At 39.7% G+C, this 26,045-nt stretch overlaps 1 protein-coding gene across 1 annotated transcript in view; it reads left to right on the top strand.

The window, feature by feature from the left end:
• Positions 1-398: 398 nt before the first annotated feature.
• The window catches only part of Ranbp21 (exportin-5-like protein Ranbp21), a 68,138-nt gene continuing 42,491 nt past the window's right edge, over positions 399-26,045 (top strand). The window contains exons 1-3 of the mRNA XM_028307374.1: positions 399-414; positions 791-897; positions 6,422-6,563. Coding sequence (XP_028163175.1) covers positions 399-414; positions 791-897; positions 6,422-6,563 — 265 coding nt within the window. The remainder of the gene's footprint in view (positions 415-790; positions 898-6,421; positions 6,564-26,045) is intronic.

Here is a 26,045-nt window from a genome sequence, read left to right as displayed (position 1 = left end):
ACACAGCACCACAAATCCTCGTGCTCTAAATATGTTTTCATGCTGAATTTCCAGGTGGCAAAGTTCTCTCGCCCGATCAGCTTTTCGAGACTGAACATATTTGCACTCATCCTGACGCGTTTTTACCAGATAAGCAAGCAAGCAAGCGTTTTTCTGCAAACACGTTGTTGTACATAACCTCAATTCGGACTTCAATTGGAATTTCACCGACTGATTGAAGATTTTCTGATTTCTTCCAGATTTACCACAACTACGCTCTGCTACCATGAAGGAATTGTAGCTTTTGTGGTAAATAATATGATTGGGGGATTCTACCTGAAGAAGGAGGAAGAAGCATACGTAGCATACTATAAAAATGAAGCTACCCTGGAAATGGAAAAAAATCAAGAAGATTACTGATGACTAGGCAGCATGGTCTTTGACCTTAGCCTGTTCCAGAAGGAACGAATGGAACAAAAAAAAAAAGTGGCGCCATCTTGATGAGCGCAAATGCGATAGTCTTCCTACCACTTTCGCGCTCACCAGTCGGCGCCACTGTCTTCGCTACTAGCAAGTGACAGGACCTTACTCTACAGTGGCGCCAACTGGTGAGCGCTAAAACGATAGCCCTCATTATGTTGCCGTCGCGCTCGCATACTCACTGCGGGCGCCCGTCGCACAGTCGCGACAGCAACATAATTACGCGCGAGCGATAAGGACGGGTAGCTTGGGGTCATTGGACAAAATTCTACGTGCTCGGAGACCGGGCTTCAGCGGTGGAGGCGGTATCTAATCTCTCGTCCCCCCGCAGAGGAGGCGATCTCGAAGACGGCGCGCGTGCTGGAGGAGGCGGACATCTCGGAGGAGAAGCGCGACGTCATCCACCGCGAGATCGGCAAGTTCCGCGAGAGCATGAAGGTAACGCCGCGTCCGGCTCCCCTCACCCCGTCCCCTCCGTCCCGTTAATGCGCAGCCGGCCGGGCACACGGACACGTCCACGGCGCACGCCGCCAGCGCGCCAGTCAAGATCTTGCGGGTAGATTCTGAATGATCAGTTTAAAACTTGTTGTTGTGTAATACTTTGATTATGCAGGCTCGCTCCGGATGACGGTCTCACTCGGGGTGCAGATTTGATCGATGATGAGCAGGGCTTGCCTGAAATTTTTATGGAAGGCCTTTGGGTTGTCTGAATTTGTAAACATGCATTCAACAACTCTTTGGCAACAAATTTCTATTGCATAATTTTGCTAATAGTACCTATATCTTTTTTTTCAAATAGGAGGGTAAAGGAGGTCAGTAACTTTTCTGTTAATGAATTTTGAATCTTCTGAAACTAATATTAAACTCAAATTAATGTTAAATAAAAATATTTTTATCGATATTTTAGATAGAAAAAATATTGTGATCGTAAATTCCTTTATGTATTGAAACGGTAGGTAGCAAGATCTATTTGGCAAAAGTGCATAAAGCCCATTACTCGCTAAAGCACACATCAGCAGAGTGGATTCTAACGCGTTCAGTGTCTGCAGAATCTATTTTTTTATGAGAAATCTTTTGCAATGCCTTTAATGGTAAATGACAGTTTTAATAACGAATATCGAGTTGTAAATTCGCGGCAACCTTTCGTCGATGATTTATAAGTCATCGACGTCGCGCCCCCTGCGATGTATGTCTTAGCGTTGTGGGCGCGGCGCGGCGTGCGTTGTGTCGCGGCGGGCTGCGCTGATCTGTTGCGGTGGTAGGTGCCGCGCGGGCGACGGCGCGGCGCGAGAGGCCACGGTGAGTCTGTGCTGTGTCATGTCTCATACCACACACACACACACGCACACACACACACACACACACACACACACACACACACCACGCGCACACCACACAACATGTGCTCCGACGAATACGCAGCTCGGATCGCCCGGCTGCACTCAGATACATCGGATCTTATGTACAAAATTAGTAGCATTTAGAGATTGCAATCCGGATTATTCGAAATTCGAAAATATCTGAAAAATCCGGATTTTGAGGCTAAAAAAAAATCCGGATTTTGACTTTGAAATCCGGTTTTTTCGAATATTTTACCCCAAAAATTTTATCATAAACCAAAATATCTATTGAATGCAACATGGATGCAAAACAAGCGAAGTTTTGATTGAACGCACCCGCACTTCGTCGCACAATAACGCGTTATGCCGCATGCGTAAGTGAATTCGCTAGTCGGCCAGTGAGTTTTATACGAGACGCTGATTCTGAAACACCATATCGCTGAGTTTTAAAGAGCAGCTAAATCGGCAAATATCCCTTGCAAGTGTAAGTCATCATCATCATCATCATAGGTCCCCCAATGCTTTTCATGTTGCCTGGTTGGTAGCGACCTGCGTCCAGCGCCTTCCTGCTACCTTTATGATGTTATCGGTCCACCTTGTGGGTGGACGTCCCACGCTGCGTTTTCCGGTACGCGGGCGGCCTCCACTCCAAATTCAAATTATTTATTGCATGTCAGTTCTGCGTACTATGTGCCCTGCCCATTGCCACTTAAGCTTGTATCCGTCGGGCTAGTATGTCAGCGACTTTAGTTCGTTTACGGATCTCCTCATTTCTGATTCGATCTCGTAAAGAAACACCGAGCATAGCCCTCTCCATAGCACGCTGTGCAATTTGAGCTTCTGTATATTAAGGCCTATAGTGAGAGGCCACGTTTCCGAACCATAAGTCATCACTGGTAACACACATTGGTTGTAGACCTTAGTCTTCAGGCACTGAGGTATTTTGGACTAAAAGATGTTGCGTCGTTTCCCAAACGCTGCCCAGCCGAGTTGGATTCGACGATTGAACTCTTTCTCGAAATTGGACCTACCCAGCTAAATCGTTTGTCCGAGGTTGACATACTTGTCAACAATTTCGAGAATTGAGCTCCCAACCGAAACTGGGTAGGGCGCAACATGGACATTGGACATAAGCTTTGTTTTCTCCATATTCATCGGCAGGCCAAGTGTAAGTAAGTAGAGATCTTCAACCTCGCCCATCTAATTCACCCAGCGGATTCNGTATCAAATTTACCTAGTATAACCCATCTCTACTTGCAACAATCACACACATTTCCCATTATTTGGGGTCGGCTCTCCTCGTTCTGAGACGCCAGGACAGTCTGTCCTGGGTTGTCGAAATATTTGTTTGGGCACGGTGTAAGTCCTAGGCCATCGTGGGCCACCAGGTGGCCAGCTAGTGGGCGTCCGCTACCTTTCCTAGCTTGGCAGGCTTCAGTAACGGTGTCGAATATTGCTCTGTAGAATTATGTACTTAAGTATGTATTATTTTTTACAGTATAGGTATGTATTACCAAAACAACATATGAATCTACCTAAAAATACCAAGTTAGAGGATGGTCTAGCTAGCTAAACAAAGTGCAAAATCGTTATCATCAAGGCCTCCGGTTTTTTTTTTAAATCTAATCTATACTTCTATACTATATTACTATATTTTATATAATATTACAAATGCGAAAGTAACTCTGTCTGTCTTGCTTTCACGCCAAAACCACTAAACCGATTTTGGTTAAATTTGGTATAGAGATAGTTTGAGTCCCGGGAAAGGACATAGGATAGTTTTTCTCCCGGTTTTTGAAACAGGGACACGCGTGTTTAAGTTTTTCTGTGACAGACAAAATTCCACGCGAGCGAAGCCGCGGGCGGAAAGCTAGTAGAGCATAAATATGCGTCGCCAATACAATGTAATTCGTAACTTTACATTAGTCTGTGTCGTGAATGGTGAAGCGCGCGCTTCCTGGAATGGGTGCGACTGCGGCCCGCCGCGGCGCACCTACTCACGTGCTGATCGACAATCTAGGCGTGGACTGAGTATTCCTTCAATTTCAAAATAGTAACACAAAGTACCTCTACTTATCAGTAAGTATATTTATATGATTTTTAAGTTATATTGGATGCTCCATGTGGCCGGACCATTACGGTTGACAACTCAAGATTTGTGTGCAATGTGCAGGAACAATTAATCTGTTTTTATTAGTATGGGTATTTTCTATGCATTACTACAGTACAGATGTCAGATAAAAATAATCAGGTTCAACATGTTTCGTCTACAAGACATGCAAAAATTGCATAAATATGTTTATATGTAATGTATACGTGGGCTGGTATCCGTACTAAGCCGAGTGTTGCTAAGTTTTGGTTTAAGAAAGAAAGAAAGAAGAAATGGTTAGATGTTTTCATGTAAACAAAGCATTATTTTATGTTAAAATGTTAATTTTGACGCTATTATTTATACTATGGAAGTTATAGGATAATGCACCTACCCAGCAGGATATTTTATTATCACGGTTGACATTATTTTTTGTCGTGGGGCCCCCGCCTGAGTCCGCACCTGCCGGGCGCGCCCAGTGGCTCGCGGAGCTCGCCGTGCGCCGCCTGCCTTAGCCAAAAGTCGCGCTAATCTACACTTATAATTACACCACAAAATCGGAGTAAATCACCGCTTGAAGTTACTTTACTCATAATTGGTGCGGCCAAATCAGCGGCCTAATCGAGCTGAGACATTTAGGACGGACTCATAACGTAAGATTATCCACTAACTGTATGAAAAACTTCCTGTTTAGGGATTATTCTATGTGCGGTTTACAAATTAAAGAATATTCATTATGAGATCTGAATCGTTCAGTCTTATGATAATGACGCGTATCTACTCCTCTTAGAGGAGAGTTCGGTATATTGTATTGCCGGGTAAATTGTACCACCCTCATATCACGGTAATAATATCATACAGTATTGTAACTTCATATAAACCGACGAAACGCGAGTTTTCCTTCGAATTTCAAATCAAGGGACGTGGTCGAGATCCAAAAGTTAGGGGTGTCGCGAATGTGCCGAACGGACGTCGACTTGACTGACCGTCTTAAACGATCAAATTTATCAAAAACTAGTCATTAACTCTCAGAAACCTACCTAACTGGACTGTTTGCTTATAGAGAACAACTTTGAGTGTAGAGTCTCCAGGCTTCAGAGAAGTGCGTGTAACCCGCATATATGGTCATTTTCAGTCAGTTTGATTTGAAATGAAAATTATATTGTATAAAACCAGCTTAGGCCCACGACTTCGCCAGCCTGAAATTAGGTCATTCAGTACTCATTATGATTAGTAGATTCAAAATTATTTTAGTATATTTTTTTAAATTAAATCTACTAATCACAAAACAACACGCATTATCCTATTCCATTCACAAAGTATTTTGTTTGTCTAAATAAAACTAGATAGAAATTCTAAGTAGACAGATGTAATTTGAATAGGTATGAGCAGCCCTATCGCAAGTTGTCATACCGTGACGTACCGCGGGGCTATTGACATTTATTTCAAAAATATGGCCGAGTTGGAATACTGTATAGATAGTATTACCGTGCTCATATTTCGTAAAGTATTTAATGAATGTCTGTAATTGCAACACTCAGCGATACACAACTATTTCTATTCATTGAATATTGGCCATATGGTTTTTTCCGTGACAATTAACACGTGTGATTTATTTTGAAAAGTTTTTTTTCATTGTTTTCAAGTAAGTAACTTTTGACAATGCTTGTTTAGTTTGTAATTTTGTTCAATGTAATCACACAGTGTTTCTAATTTATTAATTAGAAGCGTAAATTAGTGCGGATTACAATTATTTGAAACATTTTTCGGTATTTATAAGCTATATTTTTTTACCGATTTTTTAAAAGCACTATCACCTAGCTAGTCGGTTAAATTGTACCACATCAAGTTGTATGGAATTTTACTAAAGGATTTTGAAAATCTTTTAGTAAATCATAGTTTGAAATTTTATTAGCATAGTTATGTTTGACTTAACAATAAATGAAAGCAAAAGACTGGGAAAGTAGATTATTTACAAGTGTGCGTTACGATAATTGGAATGAAAAAACTTGTACTAAAAATCGTGATAACGTGTAAAACAATATCGATGGTCTATCTATGTTATTAACTAGTGTTCCTTTTCGTTACCTAATTTTTTAAGAATGTATCGTATAACATTTTGCCATAGTTTTTTATAGGCTTGAAATTTATTGAAATCCAATTGAGTAACCCTGTGGTACAAATTATCGAACCGGTTGGCTAAATTGGACCGAAGCTCTGCTGAACTCGTATTTTGTTGATTTGTGCTAAATATACAACAATCATGTTTATAAATACCTATGAAATAGTAAGTTGAATAATTTCTGTTTTATTATATGCCATGGACATTAGCAAAAACAAACACATAACTATGTGTAAAATGAGATTGAAAAAAACTGGTCCAAATTACCGGACTCTCCCTTATATTTTCAAGGAACCTTCGGGATACTTTCATTCTTGGACATCTACTCAACCATTTATTATCTTGTTCTTGTTCATAAATAAGGTTGCTTCAATATAGCGTCTAATCAATTTAGTCTCGACACCACTTCAGCTGCCTAGTGAGAGACCTTCGCCCAACCTCGGCCTGAATGTCAGGCATCGGTGGCGCTGGACCGTGGTAGTGGGCGTGGCCGAGGATGCCCCGCCCACCGCTCTTGCACTCACACCGACGCATGCATCGAGCAGCCGAGTTTGTGAGTGTTCGTATAGCGAACCAGAGCCGCATGCAAATCGCTGTGCGATTGCCGATAAGCCACTATTGTGCAGGAGCTGAGGGACCCCGCGAAGGCTATCGCGCCATCGCTTACTTGCACTTTAATAACGAGCGAAATAAAACAAAGACGGCTTAATCTCAGCTACTTGTACCGGCATCCTTCGCCACTGGACGCTGCTTACTTAAGACAATAGACGGTATCTATATTACCCTCGCTCAAGTTTTATTTATTACTTCAAAGAACTAAGAATTCAAGGTTTTATACTGGGTGGAAACGATAAGTGATCTCACTCGATTATTTCTAAACTATATGTATAATATAGTACATGTTACTCGAAAAGATATCTAATGATTCTGAAAGTGCTTCACGAGCTCTATCAATCAGTATTAATAAAAGGTTACAAAATAAATTGCATCTATCCAAAAATTCAATCTTACCAGCTTCCATACGTTCGGTAGCGTGTCAAGCCAAGTTCAAGTAACAAAACTGGTGAGCAGTACCGTGTGTAATAGGGATGATGACTGAGTAATGAAATCGAAATTCTATTTAGTCCTTCAGACAGACAATAAAAAAATTATGGAGACATATTTTTTAAGTTTTTTCATAATCGAATTATTACAGTATTATATTGAGTTGAAATGTCGCGTCATCGCGTGACGTCACTTTTGAGTAAAAATTCTACTCAAGCGTGACGTAACGCGCCATTCCAACTCGATGTAGCACTGTTATTATTTAATTATGAACGAAAATAAAAAATAAGAGTGTAATACTTTCTAATTACCTGTCTGACGGACAAATAATTGAAATTTTGTCATCTAGCCTAATGGAGCCACTTTTGAGCCCCTTATAACTCAAAACATATTTTATTTCATATAAAAGTGTCAAAATTACGAGATACATAATAATATGTGCTCTAAATTTCAAGCGGTTATTTAGGTATTAACATCCAAAAATCGGTATTTTTATCACGTAGTGACCTATAGATCAAAACTCTAACCCAGTTCCAGATAACCTAGAAAGATCAAATTTTTTTAACATAGAAAGGTATTTTTTATCATTTTATTATAATTTTTCACTTAATTGATATTGCTATTGATTTTATTATAAATAAGTACCTACTAATAATTTATGTATAAAAAAAGTAATGATATCCCATCAAAAACATACATACTAAACTTCTACAAGTAAGATTTTCATGTAATTACTTTGTATGTACTTAACGTTGTTGGTACGCCTCAATAAATACTTTAATAAATAAAAACATAAATGTGAAATGAGAGCCAAGTTAAAATTATGATATATGCCTTAGTTATTGACTTCAACGACAAAAGAAGTGAAATCTAAATGGGTCAAGTACAATGGCCAGTCCTGAAATGTATTTATAATAACATAAAATATCATTTCTTCTTATAACTTAGGATAATAATATTGTAGCCTTAGGTCTGACTTGGTTAGTTTATATACAAACAATATTATAGCCTTCGCAAGTTTTAAACCTGTTATACGTGTTGGTTCTTATATTATTATTCCGAAAATTTTGCTTGCTGGTAGAAACTAGCCAATCTAGCCATCGAACATAATAATAGTACCGAACTTGGTTCTCATTTTACATGTTTGTTTTTGATGGGATTAAAAACTATAGGCAAGAGTTATCGTAAAATTGAATACTGATCCTAAAAGTGCTTCACGAGCTCTATCAATACTGTACTTATTAATAACATTACCTGGAACATTGAATTTTTGGAAAGATCCAGTTAATTCAGTAAGCTGTTATTGATACCGTTTGAAGCGCTTTCAGGATCAGCAACATTTTTTTAGATATCTTCAGAAATAGATAGTCGAGTGAGATCACTTATAGTTTCCACCCTGTATATCTATTTATTTTGTTCGGAATACAAACAGCAACCAATACAAATAATGAAAACTTAATTTATATCTACATAGCTATTTACAGATAATCACGTAATGGAAGTATAGATGAAATTAATAGATCATAATTATGTTTTTGAACGGAGAACTACTTACATCTTGTGTCTTTTCACTCTAGGTTTTTTTTCATCTGAATGAAAAAAGAACAATGCTCAGCCTGTGTTGAGCATTTTCCTTTCTAAGGCTGACGCTATCTAATATTATACCACCTACCATTAGTACTTAACTACTTAAAACGCGAGATGCTTTGATTCATGGAAGTAAAGGGGCAATAGATTTTAATATTCTGGTGTCGATCGAAACAGAAATATTTAGTTAAGACAGTTTGTAACAATGGTAGGGTTAATACTGTGTCGTGTAAAAGTGCTTTTTAAAAGCCTACTTGAAAAAGTAAATGAGATTCATGAGTTTTTGACAATTGGTTAGTTAGTTTTGTCGGCCGTTTGGTGTAGTGGTTCGAAACGGACTACTATTCCGGAGGTAGCGGGTTCCATTCCCGCACAGTACAAACATTTGTGTGCATGAACATATTTGTTTGTATTGGACTGGGTGTTTTCTATGTAAGTATAATAAGTATGTATTTACAAAAAAAAAGTATTTAAGTATGTTTATATCCATTGTCTAGTACCTACCCATAGTACAGTCACGGAATGAAAGGGTTCGTCAGTTTTCAAATTGATTCCTTCAACGAATCGCGAGCACTTACCTTTTGAAACTATGTTACAGAATAATCTCGAGTAAGAGAAAATAATCTTTAACTGTTCGTCAGTAAAGTTCAAAATTATTCAGATCAAAGTTGTTTGACGATTTATCTTGTCAAGAAGATTATTATCCCATCAAAAACAATACTTGTCAAAAATCCACGTCTCGCAACTCAGTTGTTCTACGGTAAAAAGTTGTGAGATCCATGTAATACCAAGTCCAGGCCAGGAAATCTTTAACGTTTTACATAAATTATTGACTTGGCCATCGCACTAAATAATTTAATTTACACGTGTTTTCATGCGATGGCCAAGTCAATATATTTATGTAAAACGTTAAAGATTTCCTGGCCTGGACTTGGTATTACATGGATCTCACAACTTTTTACCGTAGAACAACTGAGTTGCGAGACGTGGTTTTTTGGACAAGTATTGTTTTTGATGGGATCTCATTTCTTTTTGTATTTTGTAGACAGCAGTTATGTATCTAGAAAACTGGACCGAAATTGAAAAATTTTACTCGACTTGGCGGTTGCACTACCGTGCCCCCAAATATTTTAGTTTTTCCTTGATTCATACACCAAACACTACTTATATTCCAAATTTGAAGCTTCTAGGTCTGCTAGAAGTGCCTTAGAATTTTGATGATCGGTGAGTCAGTCAGTGAGTCAGTGAGTCAGTGAGTCAGTCAGTGAGTGACAAAATTAAGTAACTTTGACCCGTTATAATTCTTAAACTACTGGTTCAAATTGAATGAAATTTTAAATATACCGTGTCTTTACAATGCCTGCATAGCTAATGAAAATTCAGCCTTCTAGTTTTATCCACAACGAAGTTACAGGCGGTCGAAAATGGCCTGAATTGCTTCGAGAAAAGGATGGTACGGCCGTGCCGCTTTTTTGCTCGACTTGGTGGGGGCACTGCCGTGCCCCCAGATGATTGATAAACTAAAACCTTCTTGTTGGTTCATCAACCTGCCATTATTATTTCTTATAAAATAAAAAAAACGATTGTCAATTGGTCAATGTCATCATTGCATTGCACTGATGGGATAGAAAAATAAACAAAAACCTTATTCGTTAGCAAACGTCATATTTATTTAAATGTCAGCAGCACTGTTTCTTGCACTGTTATGTTGGCAGGTTTGACTCTTACAGTAACTAGTGCAAGCGAAAACCGACACTAAGGTGACGAACCTTTTCATTCCGCGACTGTACAAGCTTTGCTTAGTTTGGGACTAGAAGCGCAGTGTAAAATGTCCAAAGATATTTATTTTAGTTATTTATAAAACATCATTATTTAATAGGTTTTATTGCAAATATTTGTCGCATTTTAAAAACCATATTTAAACGGGTGCCTAACAGAATTTTGATAAGACAACACTTGTACATTAGCGGCACGATGACAATTGACAAGCAGGCGCGATGCGGGCGCGGCGCGCGCTTGGGCGGCGTGCGGGATGCAAATGCACTGATATTGCGACACATACTTATTACTAGTTCGCGCTCATTCATACGGGACATTACTAAGGTACCTATTGCTTAATACAAAACATATTTAGATTCATGCAGACGGAAAGATACTATGTTTTCACGTGTGTGCGACGAAGATGAACGGTGCGAAGAGTACTTCTTACATCCCAAATTCAGCTACTCTACCACCACTTCGTGACAACACAAACTTTTTTTTCCCCTTCATCGGCGCCTACGCCTCGTCGGTTAGTTAGGCTTGTAGAGCTAATTGTGTCTGCGGATTGTTACGTTTCCGAACACGAGCTTTGAATCAATTAAACGACACAAATATATTTCTTACTTGATTAAAGTTAATCTTTTGAAAATCTTGGGAAGCCTAGTCTACTCAAGGGGGTGCGAGTCAAAACAAAAATGCAATCTCTTTTGAATTAACTTTTCACATTTTTTATCTCTGTAATGTTTAAATCTGCGGTCAAATACCTGCCTTGGCTAGCATAAAAAAAAAATCTAGTGGGAGGGTCAATTTTGTTACAATAGTACCACCAACCACAGAATTAAAGATTTTCGCAATCTTTGACATTGAAATTAAAGAAAAAAATGTGCTTAAGCAATTTAAATTTATCACGTTTGCAGAGTAGAAACGTATTATCTATTATGTATGTAACACTTATTGTGTGCTTACTGTTTAAATCGAAGAAACGAAAGCTTTAATGGCCTAAGAGTGATGCTAATGCTGTATACTTTTTCAGACTAATTATTCAGCGTGCTGGAAACTACTTACCTACTGACAAACGAATACCTGGCAGTTTTTACCCCCTCAATTATGAACAATAGATGTTTAAAATTCAAATACGGTGCGGAACACATTCGCGATCCCAGGAACCGCGCGCACTTCAATCGCGCCGCTCGATTCTCGCGACTCGCGAGGTACAAGCATCTGCGAGGCTTCCTATTAACAGCACCAATAATCAACCCAAAAAAATGTACAAAAAATATATGGCAGACAGCTATCTCAGCCACCCATTCCTACCATTTTGTACTCAAAGTTTTACTAGCTGTCCGACGAACGTCGTACAGTCAACTAAAGATTAATAACATTGTTAAAAAATCCGTTATATTATAATCTGTTTCTGGCATGTCATATAGACACTGGGGTCATTATTATAGTACCTGCCCACTATATTATTTGGTTCTTAAATTTATTCACGTCGTATGTTAATAAGTAGAGCGTAAAATTGTAGAGGCTCCCATGCTAGCCGCAACAATACGAATGTTGAATAATAAAATAAATAAATATCCTTGGACATTTACACTGCGTTATCTAGTCCCAAAAACTAGTAGCAAAGCATGTACTATGGGTACCAGTACCAGACAAAGGATATAAACATACTTAAAACCTTTTTTTTTTTCGATGTATTAATGTACATTGTCCATATTGTATATCGAAAACACCCAGACCAATACAAACAGATTTGTATTCTGCTGGAATCGAACCCGCGACTACTAGTCTGAATTTCGAGCCGCGGTTCTGCGGAAGTGAAGAATTGACGCAGAAGTACGCAGGAGACAACGTCGCACTTAAAATAGCCCCAAAGCTCTTGAGGCGTGGCAAGTAAAGAAACGACGCCTAACCTGTGTAGGAACAGGCAGCCCCCGCTCGTAGTAGCACGAGACGGCTCTCTAAAAGCGACTAGCTTGGTCGTCTAGTAATTCTAGTATCAGTTAGGGTGCAGTTACAATTACGTGTCGCACGCGACGGCCGCCGACCCATAAATCTCGCGTCCCTCCCCTGCCATATTAATTATCTCGAAGACGCGATTAAAAACGTCCGCCGAAAGAATTGTTACTCGCGACCGCCTAGAACACTGCTTATTATAGAAGGCTATAACTGTTACGACCGCGATGATGCATCGTCTCCGCTCCATTTTATATTAGGGGCTATGATGCTCATTCGCTCTGCTCTTAATCATGACTGGAATGTGATTGTTGCTTTGTTTTAGGCTAACTGGATATAATATCATGCATATACCTTTTGTATTTCTTATAAGCGAACAATTTAACGTTTAGTTATGTCATTCGTTCCTTCTTTCGTTTCAGCCAAATGATTTCCACGGCTGGACAAAGGGCCCAAGGACTTTCACAATGAGAGGCCTTGCAAAACCGGCGTATACGCCGCCCGAACCAGGCACCTTCAGCTACCTTCACCAGATCGTCGGTCCACCTTGTGTGGGGCGTGCCCATACTACGTCTTCCGGCCCGTGGTCGCCACTTGAGAACTTTTCTGCCCCAATGGACATCAGCTCTGCGAGCTATGTCGGTCACTTTAGTTCTCCTGCGAATCTCCTCATTTCTGATTCGATCACGCATTTGCCAGGCAACTCCATCGCACCTTTGGGTGACCTTGAGCTTACTTATGAGGCCCATAGTAAAGCGACCACGTCTCCGATCCATGTACATGGCAATGATGACATCACTGGCGATGTCATTATAACTATTAATTTTAAAACCTCATTATGCTCAGTTCTTTGATCCATATGACAGTCATCTCAACAATAGGGAATATGCATCGATTTTTAAAGTTAATAAATTATGTATAAATAAACACTTTAGTTAAATCATAGAATTTTTTAAAAACTAGTATTGAAATCGGACTCGAAACAAAAAGTTACAATGAGCGTGACGTCAAATGTCACCCGCCCATAGTAACTTGTATGGGACTCTGCGTGAAGACTGCGTGTAGTTCAAACATGACCAATGACGTCATCTCTATCGGCTATATCTTAGGTACCTTTGAAATTTTTGTTAGAAAAAAACTGATTGATTTGATGATTCCAAGGCTACTGAAATGTGAGAAATAAAAAACCTTGCATATTCCCTATTGTCTAACTTTGTTTAATGGTTAAATATGAACAAAGTAAACGAATAGTTAGGGCTTACTTAAAATCAAGCTTGAAACACAACGTTGGTCGTTTGAAATACACCCCCCGCCGCTTCGAACCCCCGTTCCTCGAGTCGGCCAGTCCGACCCCTTCACCGTTCGGCTATCGTGGCTACACAAAATGTTAAAGTGCTGGCCAAAAACAAGTGTTTTATTCTCATAGAATTCGTCCGCCTTAGCATTTCTTTATATGGCAGCAAATCTGTACTCTACTAAACTTGGTATGTAGTATATTGAGTCCTATAAGTCTGAAAAGGCAGATCCTTTCATACATATTTTCAATAAAACTATTTTCTTCAACTAATGAACCGTGAGGTTTTAAATATATTTTGGCTATGGTGACTACTAAGCGACCGATAAAGCCCGAAGACCTGCGTCTCACGGCTCTTGAAAACTCCACCGGGGCGATGAGGGTCTCGTGAGCATTGTGTGTCCTGCCAAGGAGCCCTAATGCCTTTTGTGCGCAGTGGCTTGGGAAGGTTTAGTGGCAGCTAGGCAGATTCTAGTGGGGATGAACTGTCCTCAGCCGCCGCAACGTCGAAGCCAGACTCACAGAATGGCTAGCTTCATTGAGGTTGACGCGAGGTGTGTCCGGCATAAATGTACCTATAACCTGTAGGTACCTATAAAATCTAGGCCCAAGACATTCTCCTGTTCTAGAATGAGAATATCTTGGGCCTAGATTTTATGCAGGAACGAACAAAGTGTCAACCGTTTTTTTTACAAATTAAGGCTGGGTTGCACCATCTTACTTTAACTTTGACAAACGTCAAAAATCTGTCAAACTCCATACAAAATACACCGGTTATCGTCAAAGTTACGGTCAAAGTTAGGTGGTGCAACTCACCCTTAGTGTCATTTATCATACCTATCTATCGAGTGTTTGATCTAAATCAATCTTCCGAAAATTTAACTTTATATTACCTACTTCATTTTATTTCACATTCTTTTAATTTAAAAAAATGACATGACATGACAAACATTACATTACCATGATTGCTATTCTCGGAGTCGGTAACCCGTGCCAGCCTGCCAAGTGACAAGCCCAAGAAACATAGGTAATTATTAAGATTTAGGTAACTGGCACTATCCCAAAGTAATTCCTACATTTTTCCATGGTAAGTAAGTGTAAATAATCTTCCCAACAAAATACAGGTATGTATTTCCCAACAAAATACAGGTATGTATTGGCACTTAGGTACGAAGTTTTACCGTCCTTGTATCTTAATAACCTGAAAGAATATAAATGTCGTTCTATTCATACCTACCTACTTCTAAGCGTTAAGGAGCTGCTTAACTTCTATCATCAGCTTATCACTATTCGATTTATAATTACCGGATGAAAATGATTAAATAGAATAAAATTAAATATGAAATACATAACGCGCCTATAAAATGTGAGGCTTGCCTTCCATTTCCTTAAGATCCAATCATCAGATCCTGGCTTGGTGACAAATGACAATGGGATCACCTAGTCAAGTGTGTGATCCAAAATTTTACTGACGGAGTAATCGGTAAACATACCTACATAGCAAAAAAATACAAACATAAAACCTCCTTCTTTTTTGAAGTCGGTTAATTATGTTGTATAAACTCGGCAAATTAGTAACATTTTGCTATCAAATCAAAACTCTACAAATTGTTGAGTCTCGCTTTTAATGTGTAATTCATAGCTCGCCTGTGCCGTTTGAAGCTTGTTTGTTGTCTGCGGATGAGGGATCGCGAGCGAGCGTCGGCAACCAACGAGTGGCGTGAGCGATGCGCGGGGGCTCAAAGAGTTCGCTGGATCATATTTATCAGTTCTGCCGGGCGCGTGCGCGTGCCCACTGCTGCATGAGGCGATAAACACGACAATGCAACACTCACGTCTAACTACTCGAATTATTTTATGTTTAGCGCAAAAGTCGAGAATCACTCTAATATCAGTCATAGGTACTCACGTGCAGAGAGCTCCACAAATTAAACAGCATCATTAAATGATTTCTGTAACGTGACTACCACCAAAAATCATTTGATAGAGTTAAGTAGGTAAGTAGGTAGGTATACGATGATAATTATTGAAAAACCATATTTTCTAACAACTTTGTAGAGATTGCGTATGTAGGTAATATAAAGTACATAATCTGTATGCAGGCAACACAGAATTGATCGTTTTGAAAATTTGGGGCAGCTTTTGTCCAGCAATGGACGTAGGTCACGGTTGAAAAGCAAAGTAAGGAAAGTAATTAAGCCAGGATTAATGCACATCGTATTTTTTATACCGGTGGCTTTAATTACTTTAGGATAACATCAGTCAACTGACTGATATCACACTTTTGAGAAATCAATTTACACAGACACTGATAATCATGAATATTTTTCAGCAAGCAATGGCTTATAATAATGATTAGCATTACATTTTGTTAGTCCATGATAATTCAATTGATCACAATCATCACAGTAAACATTTCATATGAGTACAGCCAGAGTTTCATGCTTTCAGTAATGCGCTGAAACGAACAAAGAGTCATCTCATTCATAACGCGTTTATGAAGACGTGTAGCGGTAACAATACAAAGCATGGGTTATATTTACCGCGAGGGCGCGGGACGATTTATGCGCGCGCGCGCGGCGCGCCGCGACGCTGAGATTTATCGCGCGCCCTCCGCCTAACGAGCGGCTCTCCACGATCCGCGCCTAATCCAAACACAAGTCGGCCGCGTACGACTGACTGATCCAGGTATGGAAACCTACATCACCCGCTAAAATTCATGCGACGAAATAGGTAGTTACATAATAATGTTATATAAAAACTCTCACCTAACTACGTTTTCAACGTTATAAAGCTGTAGTTGTACCCACTCCTCTGAAGGTTGGAGACACTACACTCGAAGTTGTTGACAATTATGTATACCTGGGACAAACAGTCCAGTTAGGTAGGTCCAACTTCGAGAAAGAGGTTAATCGTCGAATCCAACTCGGCTGGGCAGCGTTCGGGAAGCTTCGCGAAATTCTCACGTCCGAAATACCGCAGTGTCTCAAGTCAAAAGTGTTTGACCAGTGTGTGTTGCCAGTGATGGTGTATGGCTCTGAGACGTGGTCGCTTACTATGGGCCTCATAAGAAGGCTCAAGGTCACCCAAAGAGCGATGGAGCGTGCTATGCTCGGAGTTTCCCTGCGTGATCGAATCAGAAATGAGGAGATCCGTAGGAGAACCAGAGTGACTGACATAGCCCGCAGAATCGCTAAAATCAAGTGGCAGTGGGCGGGGCACATAGCTCGAAGAGCTGACGGCCGCTGGGGCAGGAAAGTTCTTGAGTGGCGACCACGAGCTGGAAGACGTAGCGTGGGCAGGCCTCCCACTAGGTGGACCGACGATCTGGTGAAGGTCGCGGGAAGTACCTGGATGAAAGCGGCGCAGGACCGGTCTTTGTGGAAATCCTTGGGGGAGGCCTTTGACCAGCAGTGGACGTCTTTCGGCTGAAACGAACGAAAGCTGTAGAAGCTTTTTGCGAAGTATTGGCCGATAATATTCGTAGGTACGATAAACAAATAGATGTCGGCGCGGGCGCACAGAGCGAGCGGTTACTTTGTGTCGCGCGGACGTTTCCTCCATTTAGATTAATTTATTTGTGAGCGCGCGGCACCCGCGCAATGCAATAAGAGGCATCGAGCGGGGCGGCGGGCGGGGAGCTCGTAAACATGTCACCGGGAGATACATCGGCCGCGGGCCCGCCTGCGCCCGCGCCGCGCCATCTGTCCATCAGAGCCCATGTTCAACAATCACTTTTTATTCACCAATAACCGATACACCTTAACACCACTTTCCACCAAATTACTTGTTATCCAAAAAGGCCCAGTTAATTTCCATACACACGCACGGAACGAAATAAAAAAATTTACTTCAGGACTAATAGAGCTTAAAGTTGAAATCAGCGCATGCTCTCAACAAAAGTCAGAACGTTGGACCATCATGAAGTATGATGGGTCATCGTGGCTTTGGCAGCTACTCTAAAGTGCTTGTCTGTAATAAGCAGTTTCTCTCTGGTTGGTTGATGATTCGGGGTAAAGCTTGCTTCCCTTTGGTCTAACTCTAAGTAATCATCACTTATCATCAGTGAGAATTGAGATGCAGGCCAAGCGCTTCCTCGTTTTGGATAAATTATTTTAAGCAAATAATACAAATAATGAACCGTTGACAATTTTTGGCCTACCCGTGAAACGCTCCACTTAGCACAGTGACAAAAAATTCATGAAATTATGCACAGTTTCCCATCACCCACGCGTCCCTACCTTGAACCGTTTTCGAGAAATCAAGCGTTGCTGTTTGTAAAACAGTTTTGGCTCATCCTGTAAAATCCTAATATAATCCATAACTGGATAAGTATCTATCTATATCCATAACGTACTCGTATTTACCTATTTTACACATTGCTGGTGGGCGGCAGCTGTTCTATACAATCCCTAGTATTTTTATACATATTGTAGGTACTAATATTTATGTAAACATTCAAACTCAAATGTTTGCCAAATCAACCGTGACGTTATATAGCATAGCATAACTATAGTCCGATTTTTAATTCGACGGAATTCTGACAGCTGTCATTTTTTGACAATTCAGATGTAATAAGCCTTTTTTGCTTTGAATTATTAATAAATAATATGAAATGAAATTTCATCAAGTAAAACTTACAAGAATGAACTATTGTTTGTTTTGTGAATTCAATGTACACTAATTGTTATGTACATTTTAGAGATTAAATAGAAAAAAACGTGTTTTTAACACAGTAAAACAACATATTATCATAAACGAAAATATGTATTGATCATCAATCATCATTATCGTCATCATAATCAAATTGGATTATAAAATTGGCATCTTGTCAATTGATTATTTTATGAAGCTAAGATTTTATTAACAACATTATTTTCATAAAAAAGGTTTGTAACCCATGGATTATTGGCCAGGGAGTCCAGTGACAGAAAAATAATTACCCAATTTTTTTTGTAACTTCAAAAATATGATTATAAAAATTCAAATAACCATTTTGAAATGATCAGTACATTTTTAAGCCTTAGTTTTTCAAGTGAAACCTTAAATTCAACAAAGTATTATTTTTTAATTTGTGAAAATGCTCTCCATCCTTAATGGGAATGTTTCAATGTTGGCAACACTTCTGAAATGTCGAAATTCCGTCGAATTAAAAATCAGAGTATAATGCCGACAATTTTCCAAATTAGTAACAACACATGGGACGTTGATTAGATTTGAAAACTAACGGAATAACCAAAATGTTTAGTGTTATTCTCAAGAGACTTTAGTTTTGGAGCACAATCCCACATCACCGCATTCTTCCCGCGATGCGCGCGCGTTATTTGTGGGCCAGCGCAAGGAACAAAGGTAAATGTCGCTGTGTATTTATAGCCGCGTAATGCGCCGCAACTCGCGCGCTCTAAATCACGCCGCTTAAGTGTCCATGTCCATTTGTGCTGGTCTACCTAAGACTTGCACAGCCATAGCAAGTCACCATCTTCCTATTCAAGACACTGTCAATCAATTCAGAATCAAAGAAAAATCATCTCTAATTCCGTCGAGTGAATCGCAATCGCACTGCACGTTAGAAAAACAATCGATTTTAGATTTTCCTACTTTTTGAAACTTGAGATAGAAGTATTCAACAATATAAAAAAATATAAGCTCATCCATCTTAGATCCTAACAATAGATATGCGATAACGGTATCTACATAACTATTAATATATAATACGTGGGACACTATTTAAGTTGTGAGCCTATCTATGAAAACAAAGTAGTTTATTATTAAAATGGTATTGGTTGCGTTTATTGGTATTGTCTTTCATGATTTATGTACTTTTTAATGTGTCCGAAACACTTTTCATAGCATTTTTTCCACTCGGCTTGAGGCACCTCCAAAGCATGGTTTTTGACCGCACCGACAGTTGCTTCTGGCTACATAAATCGCTGTTCACGCATTTAATTTTAATATATGGGTACCAAAAGAAGTGTTTAGATTCCAAGCAAGAATTTTGCAGCGTTGGACCTATTTATTTCATATTTTGAGTGTTCAAATAGTCAGTTGTTTGACAAGACGCGTAAAAGCTCACATTTTCGTCACGAATGGCGATTCGACTATGCTGGTCAGTTTCCCTTATTAAACTGAAGACTTTTGGAAAAAAAGTGGCTGTTTACTATTAAGAATTAACCATTCTAAATTTCTCTAGTGACGTTTCTGTCATATAATCGGATATTTCGGAAAAATAGGCGACCGTAAGTTTCAAAGTGCTCCGAGCGCATGGGACTTTTGTTGGAATTGGTTCGTCTTAAAACACCTCCATAGTCGATAGCTGTTTATTTTCAGGATCATTATGCATACATCCTTAATTCGTCAACTGTCACAATTTTAAAAACGGCTTTTAAAGCTTCTTAAACGTATTTATCAAACATATCCAAGGACTAAACGACACAAGCGTCCTATTGAGCGTTTGAAAAATTTTGTGACATCCAGCGAGAAAAAAACGTATTAACCATAATATGGTCATACAATATTTTATTACTGCTAGTGGAATTAATGCCTAGGATTATCTCAATCCTACGATATATCACATGACGAGGTTTCTCTTCCATTTTTCTGACAACATCAATGTTTTCCGCCACTATTAGTCATTTTGGACGACTTTCGCAAAGTTCACTGGTGAGCTAATGACATACAATATTATACTTCTTAAACTAGCGTTTTACAATGGTAAAGGACATATCTTTATCACCAAGAGTAAAATTTAGCTGACCGCTTTAGTTTTGTATTGATTAACCACATCGAAAGTCATAATAAATCTTCGCGCGAAAATTTCCGCAAGTCAATTCCATGTTTTTGTAGTCAAGATAATTTTCAATTCAATGTTAATAATACAAAACGTGCTCAAACGATAAAAAGTTTTCAATAAGGTTGTAGTCAAAAATGTCAAACTTTTCATTAAAAGTATCAGATGTCGTCTAACAACACGTTATGTTGTCGAGGCTCACAACTTAAATAGTGCCCTAGTACGGCAACCGCGGCCATCGCTCGATGGCTCATAAATCGCACTATCGAGCTCGAAGATCCATCACAGCGGCTCGCTGCCGATAAATCTATCGCGCTGCTCGTGAAGCCGACAATAATTGTATCTGTTCTAGTACGTTCTGGGAGGACCTGAAAAATGGTCGCTGTTAATCACTGCAAACGCCCGTTATAGACAGATCTGACGAGACTATAAATCTGTTAGTAGTCTAGCGCATCTTTTGAATTCAAATACGACTACAATGACCTGTATATAAGCGTATCAACATAGCGAACAAATCACAATAGAGAAATTGGATTCCAAGAGATCAGATAACGTGAAACATTCACTCAAACGAGTTCAAAGGGGGTGCTCACAGCAGTTAAGTGCGTTTGAGCCGCGGCTTAGCACGGCGCGCGCTAATCCGACTCATCGATAAACAATCTGCGAGGAGCTGCCGATGCCTCTAGGCCGGGTTAATCCCGGGAAGCGGCCCGCGACACGCGTGCCCTCCCCGCTCGCGGCGGGATTACGCAACCGTTACAAGACATTAGTTACAGGCGCGGTGTCAACGGACACTCGACGACAAGCAGACACGCCGCGGCCATTGGGTAAATAAACAAGGGTGCGGAATCGGCTTTGAAATCTCGAGAAATCAAAAATAGATTCTGCTGTTAATCCCCGTCATATGTCAGGGGTTAATCTGCTTTTTCAGTTGAAAAAGACTTCCCGTTCTGTAAACGTATGTTCGGCTAAATCCGTCTTTTTGTTAATTTAGATCACCACCGATAACACGTACTTTTCAAAAAGTATTAAAGAGGTCATTGAATCCGTTCTTCCGGTCATCCGTTGTGAGGGATATCAGTTTCAGACGGAAACGTGGTAGTGAAGTGCTACGAGTATAATTTAAGCACGGTTTCGACAATAGACAAAATCATTTACGAGGCACGCACTCGCTACTAAAACAATAATGGAGAAACCATAGCGGTGTGCGGTGCCCGCGTGATGAATTTATTCGCGAAATGAAGTGAACGAGGCGAGTGGGGCGGGAGGGCGGCCCCCTGCCGGGGCTCTGAAGGTTTCATTAACCATGAAAATTACAAAGCCCGATTCAGTGGAGCGTTCACTCCCAAATTACTTGTGTCAATTTCTAAAGCAGGAGATTTTTTCTTCGTGGCTTATTGTATAGTCATCGGCTTTCTTTCGTCTTTCCCGTTAAACTTTGATAAAAGCATTAAGTAGGTATTAATATAATGAAGAAAAAAAATGTTTTTCAGTCAAATATACCTATTTTTTTTTTATTTGACTGATGTTCGACGATGACCTACAATCATGTCTTTTGACACAGAAAATAAATGATCTTTCTTAATTTTTTACCTATAATTTCTCTTGGTCTTTATCTTCTGTAATAGATGGCCATACAATAATACCGCTGTCCACTCTGGACAGGCCCTGTGAAGTCGCCGCGGCCTTCGTCCTTCGAACGACTTGTCTCCGCATTCCCCCGCCGGTTATTGGAATACCTTTCCCGGACGTATTTATAATTTAGAAGCTACTGTCACAAGAATCGATTTGTAGATCGGATTGGATATAAGAACTCTTAATTTGTTGAAAGCGTGCATCAACGAGTGTTTTGATTATTATTGCATTATTCGTTAGTAGGCCTACTGAAAATGAAACAGTGTCACTGGTGTCAAATAGAAGATTTTATCTATACACGTGTATACAATGACACAGTTTTTCGTTAGGTGAAGATTCCTTTCTGATGCGTCAAACAAACCGGTCCTGAAAAGGACAAAGCGTGCTTAAAAAATCAAATAAATAAAAGTAACGAGAAAAAAAAGAAAAAGCCAAAGGTAGTAAATATTGGCGAGAAGATGGCAACAAGAGCAGTCCAAGTGCAAGTACATAAGGCAGGGCGTGCGAGCCCCGCCCACCGGCCGCGCGCCCTTGCTGCACTCGGCGGCCCTCATGTAGGCCAGTCAACACCAAACATCGCAAACGCGCATTCTCTACGATTTTATATTATGTTATTTATACGGTTCCTTGAAACCAGTTTACACCTAAGTTTGCATCCCTAAAAACGCTGTGCCATCCCTACGGTCATCGAAAAACGGGTTGCCATTTGTTTGTTTTTTTTTTCTAAAAAATATCCTTAAGAAGCGTTTTTCAAGTTGAAATGTGTAGGCTACAATTAGCTTAACCCCAGTAGGTACTGCAGTTCCATTGGTTGCAGGCAAAACTACTCAAATAGGCTTTTTTTTCAAAAGTGAAAATTTTATGTCAGCTTTGGTTAGGTTCATATCAGACATCATTTTATGGACTTACCATATTAAAGACCGTTGACGCTCATTGAGCAAAAAAATAAACACAATTCACAAGGTCACAACGCGTTGTGGTCACATCCACATCGCGAAAATAGTGTTATGGCTCAAATACACTCACGACGCGTTATGGCATTCACAGAAAGACCACGTTGTGGTATTGAAGAAAAGCTGAGAAATATCTACCTAATATGAAACCATATTTGTCTACGACGCACAGTGCTTTGATTGCGATATGGGTTGGATGGAGACTAATATCGAAACGTTATACCTAGTAGATGTACAAGAAATAATTTTATCCTGTAATAGGTACCAGACGACAATGTACTCGTACTTATTCTAATACCCTTTGCATACTTCTAGAATCTAGCTAGATGATAAGATTGACGCTAAGTGTTAACGATGAAGTACATCACAATTAAATAAAGTTGGTCTCAGAAAGTGCAGGTAAACTCATTAAGTACGTGCATAAAATTATTATTACTGAGATGTAAAGCTAAAGCTCAAAGTGGGCCACGCGTGCGTGTGGTAAGTGGTTATGCCGAACACATTGAGTAAAAAGATTATAAATCGTTCGTTCGTTGCAGCCAAATGACGTCCACTGCTGAAGGCCTCCACCAAGGATTTCCATAACGACCGGTCCTGCGCTGTCCGCATCCAGGTTCTTCCCGATTGTCGGTCCACCTATTATTGGGAGGCCTACCCACGCTATGTCTTCCGGCCAGGCCAGTGGTCGCCACTCGTCTCTACGAGCTGTGTGCCCCTCCCAATACCAGTTGATTTTAGTAATTCTGCAACTTGATAGATTTCCTGAAAACAGCACTTTACGAGTAAATATTCTATTAAAATATTAAATAAAATAGCAGTTTACTGCTGTATATTCCAAATTAATCAACAAACTATCATCTAATATGATAACTAAAATGAAAATATTCACCTAGGGCAATCGAGTATAAAACTGCTAGGTTAGTATTGTACAATCTAAGCAAATATTTTAACTAAGAGTAAGTGTTATCACAAAATAATTACCAACAGCCTTTCTTTGTATCAACCAATCTCATCATGTAAAATTTTTGAGCCTATATATACCCAACTATAACATTTTGCTGAGCTAAAGATACGTTTATTGTGTTAAGTTCGTATCCGATGGAGTTAGAGCTCGAAAGAGACGTTATTGTCAGGTTTATTTAGCGCAGTCATCGATTAAGTGATTAAGTAAAAAACTTGAAAAAAAGTAATTTATTTATCCGGATACTTAGTTCAAAAAGCACACCATCTTGTCGTTATTTTGACGTTATCGTTAATAACAGGGTGTAAACGATAAGAGATAGCACTCTGTTATTTCTAAACTAAACAAGATATCAAAAACTGGTTACTGATCCTGAAATTGCTTCATAAGCTCTATCTAACAGTATAATATACAGAATAAAATGAACTTATTATTCCGAAAATTATTTTTTTCCATCTTCCATGTTTAGTACAGTAGTTTGCGCCCGCGACTTCGTATACAACTGTCCCAAAATTGAACGATAGGTACCTAAGCGTGCGCCCTAGGGTGGACATGGTCTAGGGAAAGAAAGAAAAAAATAGAGATCGATTTTTTTCTTATTTTTCCTAAAGTAGTCATGACTATGTCATGTTGAATTTTGGATCACGGTGTATAGGTACGTGTGAAAATTTACTGTTTGAATATTTTTCCCGTTTTTGCAACATTTTATCAGTATATTGTTTTAAACTTTCATGGTCACATTATTGAAACTCAAATTTAAGGTAAACATGGTAGCAATCCCGTCAATAATAATAATTACTGTCTTATCAGCAGTCCTGACAACTGAAAACAGAACTAGCACTTGCATGTTTAACATTGAATTACATCATTCTGCTTTCAACTATCAAGTATTTCAATAAAATATCTTAGGTAGTGCCAAAGTTGTACGATAACGTGACGTATTTTCGAGTGGATGGTGTTAGAGCTGGCAGCAGTAAACTTCGGTAAGAAGACCCGCGGAACACAAATAAGTAAGTACAATGGTGCGCGACAGCGATGGTGCGAGATAGCGACACAAAAGCGCGTCGTTTTGCTCGTGTTGCGCGCGCGATGCGAGACGTGTTAATCCGCGCTATCGAGACGCCATCGCTCGTTACCGCGCGATGCGCTATCGACGACAATTATTCGGCGGCAAAGCGACGCGTCCGCGCATCTTACATCAGCAGATCCGTGCGAATTTTAATTGCGGCGACATCTAGCCAGCAGTGATGCTTTCATTGTATCTTTGTAATCAATATTATATTACCACAATATGGTCACTCGGCGAAATCTAAATATATAAAAGGAGAAACTGACTGACTGACTGACAGATCAACGCACAGCCTAAACGGCTAAACGTAGGCACTTGAAATTTGGAAGGGACGTAGCTTAGGTACCGTAGAGGTGCACTAAGAAAGGAATTCCCGAAATTCCCACGGGAACGGGCCCCTAAAGGGGTAAAACGGGATCCACGCGTACGAAGTCGCGGGCGGCCGCTAGTTCTGTTCCCATACTACGTCTTCCGGCTCGTGGTCGCCACTCGAGAACTTTTCTGCCCTCGTAGAGCTGATGGCCGCCATCAGCTCTATGAGCTATGTGCCCCGCCCTCTGCCACTTGATTTTAGCGAATCTGCGGACTATGTCAGTCATTTTGATTTTCCTGCAAATCTCCTCATTTCTGATTAGATCACGCAGGGAAACTCTTATGAGGCTCATAGTAAGCGACCACGTCTATACAAGCGTATCAACACTTGGATGTATCTATAAGTCAAACTCTACTTTCTTTTTTCCAATAATTACATACTAAGTGACTAACCAACCCTGAAACTTTTCCAAGAGCCTCAGTGTATGTGTAATTATTAATTTTGTCTATCCGATGTTTTTGTAGCACAAATAATCTTCAGCATAAAATTCTGTTTAAGTATTCGTTTTTGTGTAATTTTTTGTTGATTGAAATCATAAACTTTCGTCCGTCACCTCACCATATGTCATATAACCTTATACAACGATCCGTGAACATCAAAACACGGCGAGTT

This window comes from Ostrinia furnacalis, unplaced genomic scaffold (assembly GCF_004193835.3).
Source record: "Ostrinia furnacalis isolate ACB-3 unplaced genomic scaffold, ASM419383v2 OfSCF2163, whole genome shotgun sequence".
NCBI lineage: Eukaryota > Metazoa > Arthropoda > Insecta > Lepidoptera > Crambidae > Ostrinia > Ostrinia furnacalis.
This window is presented reverse-complemented; position numbering and strand designations above follow the sequence as displayed.